Source organism: Leptonychotes weddellii, unplaced genomic scaffold, assembly GCF_054177405.1.
Source record: "Leptonychotes weddellii isolate Sample4059 unplaced genomic scaffold, ASM5417740v2 HiC_scaffold_3155, whole genome shotgun sequence".
Lineage (NCBI taxonomy): Eukaryota > Metazoa > Chordata > Mammalia > Carnivora > Phocidae > Leptonychotes > Leptonychotes weddellii.
The window spans coordinates 1-6,643 of NW_027912851.1; the positions used below are offsets into that span (position 1 = coordinate 1).

A 6,643-nucleotide genomic window follows, 5' to 3' on the forward strand; every position below is an offset into this window, starting at 1 on the left:
TGAGTTCACGAGTTCTGCCTACAACGAGAGCCATGGGAGTAAAAGGCAATGATGTCCTGCTAGTTTGGGATGACCCACCCCTCAAATCTCCTCTGCTGGATTATATCATAGATCATAGATGTATCTGTTTGAGGAGGCAGAGGCCAATCTTCTGGAGAAGATTTAGAATAAACGTGAAATTTCAGTAACATCCAAAAGTCGTCCAGGCTATCAAGAACCCTCTTTACTTATTCAACAAATTCTAATATAGGATCTAGTTACGGGACAAGAGGAGAGAGAGAAATAGAAAAAAGTTCCTCTCCTTGAATAAAATTTCAAAATCTAGTTAGAGGAGAAGACATACAAGCAGACACATAGAACATGATGTGACATGGTGATAAATTCCGTATAAGCCATAATAAAGGAGAACAAGACGTGATGTAGTTGTGTTTTGGGTGGAGCAATGTGGTTATGAATTCTCTGGATGAGTATAAAGATTTTCCTGCGCAGGGGTAAGTGGAGAGAGAAGAGTATATATAAAAGCTCAAATCCAGAACCAATCCAGTAAGTTCAAATCAATCGCATTTGATTTGTGTGGGATGGCCCTTGGGGGAGTGAGAGGAGATAAAACTGGAAATGTAATCTAGGATCTGAATGTGAAGAACAGTGAAGCCTGGACTGAAATGTTGGCTAGGAATCTGTGTGCAATGATGCCAGAGGAGAGCTTGCTGATTAGATTTGTGTCAGAAAAATGACTGGCTATCAGTATAGAGGATGTATGAGTATGTGCGGAAGAAATGCATAGCAATCAACAGGAAGACTCTTGCAATAATCCCAGCGCAAGTCTTGAGAGCTGAGTCTTTATTCCAGGAGTGGAGATAGAAGTCGTGATACATATTACAGGTGGAAGATTCACATAGACCTATTAATAATGGAATGTGAGATCAAGTGAAGTTGGAAAAGGGTACCATGACAGCACTCATGGACTTGTGTTTACAGTGTAATAACTCTTCAGCCAATGTTTTGTCCCACTTTTAGTTCTCCACGTTAAATCTTTGGCCTCTTGTGAGGTGAAAGGTGAAGTTGACCCAACTAGGCAAAACCTAAGCTCATATTTTTAGAGTCAGAAGGATATCAGCATGAAAAAAGGTAAGGAGAAAGAAATTCAGTCCAACCCTATCAGCTCATAGGTGGACAAACAGACTGACAGACAAACAAAGCCAGTGAAGGCAACTGCATTTCCTATTCTCCCAGTCTAAGTATCAAGGAAGTGGTCCTGGGGTATGGGTGGCTGAGTGTGATGCCCCTGGTCATATTCTCTTACTTGTGCATGTGGAGTTCTTTTTTTTTCTAAGATTCTATTTATTTATCTGACAGAGAGAGACACAGCGAGAGAGGGAACACAAGCAGGTGGAATGGGAGAGGGAGAAGCAGGCTTCCCGCTGAGCAGGGAGCTCAATGCGGAGGTCGATCCCAGGAGCCTGGGATCATGACCTGAGCCGAAGGCAGACGCTTAACGACTGAGCCACCCAGGCGCCCCTGTGCGTGTGGAGTTCTTAAGGGAAAAGTCCTTAAGCTTAAAGTGTCTATCCCTGTATTCAAGTCACATTATAGAGATCTTATTCTACCATCCTATCTAAGTTGGGGTCTGTGATTGAGGAGAAAATAGGACAACATCAAGGTATAGTGACAGAATGCTTTCAGTGTTCAATTAACTCTGTTCCAGTTCTAATGCTTATACATCAAGTTTCTTCTTCTCCGAAGTGAAGTCACGATACCTACATTCTGAGGTTGTTATAGGAAATCTAATAAGAAAATGATTACCTAAGCACTCTGTAAGAATGCTTTTGTATCAGTAACCACTTCAAAAATATGTATGATTTCGCCCTCAATCTATAGGAAGAGGCCTTTAGACATTCCATATTATGGGCCATTGTTTCTCAAAGTGTGGTCCGTGGACCAGAAACATTGGCATCACTTGGAATTTGTGAGTAATGCTAATTCCTCAGGCTCTACCACAGAATCAGAAATTGGGGATGAGGCCCAGAAATCTGTTTTAACAGTCTCTCCAGGTGTTTCTGATGTGCTTTAACATTTGATAATCACTGCTATGGCAGATTGTGAGCATGCAGGCTGGGAACTGTCTTCAATGATGACATCACTTCCATCTATCAGTCCCTAGTGGGTGTTTTGGACCAAGCCGCACTTGTGTCTGGCCTCTACCTTATTTGCATCCCTCCCCTGGCACTGCTGGTGCTAAGGAAATGTGATGCCCTTCCAGACATTGTTCTGTGGAGGGACAGGGGAAGGGGGTGTAGCGAGAAGAGTGACACCAGAGTAAAGCCCTTTGCTTTAATGAAGCAGGGATCCTAGGTCAGGAGACAGGTGGGAATGTTCAGTTAGTGACACTCGTTGAACCTTCTGAAGCATGTGCCGTGGTTGTCATCTTTGAGTTTTCCCCGCAGACAGCAGAATTAAACTCTTTGCCAGACAGGATGCAGCACATTTTTTCTTTGGGGCATATCCCAGTAGCAGGCTGTGTCACCGCCTCTCCCACTCTGCACATCGACCTGCAATTTCCAATTTTGTTTGCACACTTTTTCACATACCAACTACCTGCATAAAGGAATTATATAGATTATTTAAACCAGAGACCTATCACAAAAAGGTAGAAAATAACAATAGTTTTTTGAACACTGATCATTCAAGTCCCTTACCAGTGGCATTGTTATATTTTTCCTAGTCCTCAGACCTGCTCTGAGATTTTATAAAAATATACACACATAGAATTTTGATGTATGTATGAGCCTTTCTGAAATCAAAATTCGGAATATAAACACTTACCAGGTATCTATTCCCCATTGTTTTAATGGGAAAATATATATAACAGTTATTTCTAGTAAGTACAAAAGCCCTAACCAATTTCATAAAATGTAACTAAAACACACATAAACCAGCTAAAGAAAAATTTTAAAAAATGATCATTTTAAAATATGAAATGCTCAGATCATCACTGTAATTCCTCTTACTGTCACCCCAATTCACTGGCTTTTGTTGACACTTGGTGAGATTTTCAAAATATCTTTACCAGTTTGTGAGGTCCTACAAATTGTATGTGAAATTTAACTGGATTTGTCTTATATATTGTCTTATTAAATGTAATATAACTTCTCATATATACATGAATATCTGTGTATCTATACCTGTATAATATTGAGATATAAATACAGTCTACAACTTTTTGGAAATAACCCAAAAGGCATTCTACTAGGAATATATTTATTAGGGAGCCATTCTGCAAGGTGTGCCTACATATTATATACATATATAAAAATTTTTCTTATCACATGGTGTAACACATAGAAGGCCCTGAAGAGATGTTAGAACTCTTTCTTATCAGGATCTGTGTTGCTCAACTCATTTCCCTATTCAATCAACACATATATAATGGGTGCCTACTATGTTAAGAACTCTGCAAGAATGGTGGGAATGAAACAATGAACAGGAAGACAAGATCTGAGAAGCTTATGTGGGAGGTGGTGGTGGGAAGAAAATAAATATGTAAATGAATAAACAATACCTGCAGATTGCGATAAGTGCAGCAAATTAAAAAACATAATGGAATGTAGTAGAGAGTAAGCAAATGGAACAGTCATTTTTGATTTCTGACTATTACCACCACTGTTATCCTTTATCAGCTGTTTAATTCTCCTCCGAGGATTAAATGAGATTTTTACATACATAATGTTTATGTACATGCAATTACATATATAGATGTAGGGCTATATGAATGGGCCTCTCACTCCTAAAATCAGGATTCTGCCTGGGGTTGTTGAGGAAATTATCCCTTAGGAAATGATGTTCAAGCCTAGACAGAAGGGTGGATGAAAGGGGTCCCACTATGTGAAGATCTAAAAGAGTGTTCAAAGAAGAAGTAATAGCGTATGTGAAGGCTAAGAGTGTGGGAAGAACCTGCTATTTCTGAGACAGGAAAAGATTGCTTGACTTCTTTGTTTGCGTGATTTTTCTTACTTTATCTCTTCTTTTTTTTTTTTAAAGATTTTATTTATTTATTTGACAGAGAGAGAGCGAGAGCAGGAACACAAGCAGGGGGAGTGGGAGAGGGAGAAGCAGGCTTCCCGCTGAGCAGGGAGCCCGACGTGGGACTCGATCCCAGGATCCTGGGATCATGACCTGAGCCGAAGGCAGACGCTTAACGACTGAGCCACCCAGGCGCCCACTTTATCTCTTCTTTTTATTCTTTTGTGTCTGTAAGGAGTCTCCAGAATGGTCTTTGACCTTAAACTGTCTCTCTAGCCCTTCTCTCCATGGTCTTCTTTCTCTCCATCCCAAATATCTCCATGGAGATAACATTCAAATGTTTTTCTCCTGCTTTCTTCGTCTGGGACAAGTGGATGGAAACCTCAGATCAAGTTTCCTTCCTTTTCATTTTGATCTACCTTGAGCCCTGGTGTTTTGTTGATGCTTCCTTCCAAATGTCCTTTCTAAGGCTTGCATCTCTCTAATCTAGAGAGATCTTGGGTTAGCCTTAGATAATGTTGCAGAATAATCCTGAATTGCTTGTGTGTGTCTAGAAAGGGAAGTGAGTTTTCTCAGGTCCTTTGATTTAGAAAGAGGACACCATGCAAGTATGTGGTGTATATCATCAATGTCCCAGAGACAGCAAAATCAGCAATCTAAACTCATAGAATTTCAAGGATGCAATAGATCTGAACATCTTCTGAGGCAGCCTTCCTACAGTTATTTTTGAACAGTTCTGTAAATTCTAGAGAACCTAAAATACTTTCTCTAGAGGCATGCTATAGAGTTATACAATTCTCTGTTAGGAAATTCTACCTCAAAAAGTTAGTTCTTCACTTTGTGCCATTAGAAAACATGGATGTATCTAGAGAGTACAATGCTAATTGAAATGAGCCAGTCAGATAAAGATAAATACCATATGATCTCACTCATATGTGGAATCTAAGAAACAAAACAAAGGAACAAAGGGAAAAAAAGAGAGAGACAAACCAAAAGACAGACTCTTAACTATAGAGAACAAACTAATGGTTACCAGGGGGAAGGTGAGGGTAGTGGGATGGGTGAAATAGGTGATGCAGATTAAAGGGTACAATTATGATGAGCACCAAGCAATATATAGAATTGTTCATTCACTGTATTATATGCCTGAAACTAATATAACACTGTATGTTAACTGTACTGGAATAAAAATAAAAATAAAACAACACAGTAAGCATGGTGCACAAACTGTCCTCAACATAGAGAACTTTCTAAGCTAATGGAAGAATGCAAAGGAAATGCCAATAGAGTTGACAACACGAAAATGAAGATTTTGTGCTTCCAATAAATCAATAAAAATATTTAGAAGTAACTAAGGCATTAGGAATGAAAGTTTACCTGCTACAAACTTAAGTTAAAAAAGGGCAGATTATAAACTCATGTATCAGTTGGTAACAACTTTTTTAAAAAATGTGAGCAGTGATGGAATGGTGGCCAATTTCTTTATTTCTAAAATGTTTCCAGTGTTCTTGTCTTAATTTTGTAAATATAAGCTATATAATTAATTAAAAGGAAGGAATGCTATACACATAGAGCTGAAATCTGACATAGAATTTCCAACAGTCTTGAATCTTTTCCCCATGTTCACTCAGAATATGTTTCTTTCCTTTTCCAACTTACAGTCCTATAGATATTTAGAAACAGCCTTTCTTGTCCTGTTAATCATATCCAAGAATAAAAAAATGGGAGGACCTTCTCTGTAAGACCAAGAAAATCAGAAGAAGTAATATTGTAGAATTGTTACTTCAAGAGTAATACTTGGTGCCATACAAAGTGAAGTGAGGCAGGACTGGCCTGAGCCAGCCCTGAGTGATAGGATAGAGGGGGGGTTTGGAACAACAAGACCATCTCTGCATTTGGATTCTCATTATTCTCCTTAACTGCCAACCATAGACACTGTGCTGTTGTAAGAGGTTTCTTATAATAGAGATGTTCTGAAGTAGGGCATACCTTAGCACCCCCTACCAGCGAAAACCCTACCCTTACTCCCACAGATGTTTGCTAATAGGGATTCCATTTCCAGGACCCTGTTCTAGATTTTTTCCCACAAGATTCTGTTTACCTGAAACCAATTGGGCCAGGAGCATGAAGCTTGCAAGAGTGAACAATAGGGACTTCATGGCTCCTGAAACACGTAGGCAGTGGGTTCTGTGGAGTCCAGAACTCTTTATTCAGTGTGACTGCACACAGGTCTTTATTGTCCTCCCTAGACGGGGTTGGGCTCAACCAGTAGACCAGTAGGATATAGAATACTGTGCCAAACAACTTCAGTTCATTGACCAGCCTCTCTAATTGAGGTGTCACTATTCAAGAGCCCTATTCTAGGCATGCCTTGGGGGAAAAAGGACTTAGAAGAGTAGGTGCAAACTCTGCTGAAGTGTATGACAATTTGGAGAGAAAAACACAAGAAGAATTTATACTGCTCCCTCAAGGCTGGGTACTCCTGTTTTTCCACAGTTCTCCTGTGTTGGTTCTAAAATATTTACCTTACTGCATTGTGACTGCCTGTTCACCTGGCTGTCTCTTTTCCTAAAATACAATGGATTTTTGAATACTGACTACATATTATTCTTTTCTGTGTGTT

General features: G+C 39.5%; 1 protein-coding gene across 1 annotated transcript; it reads right to left on the minus strand.

Moving 5' to 3' along the window:
- Positions 1-124: 124 nt before the first annotated feature.
- On the minus strand, positions 125-6,179 carry DEFB126 (defensin beta 126). Its single transcript, XM_081810655.1, is given in 4 exon segments — positions 125-2,333; positions 2,335-2,362; positions 2,364-2,595; positions 6,122-6,179. Coding segments are annotated over 4 exon segments (453 nt in total). The 3' UTR covers positions 125-2,198.
- Positions 6,180-6,643: the final 464 nt, after the last annotated feature.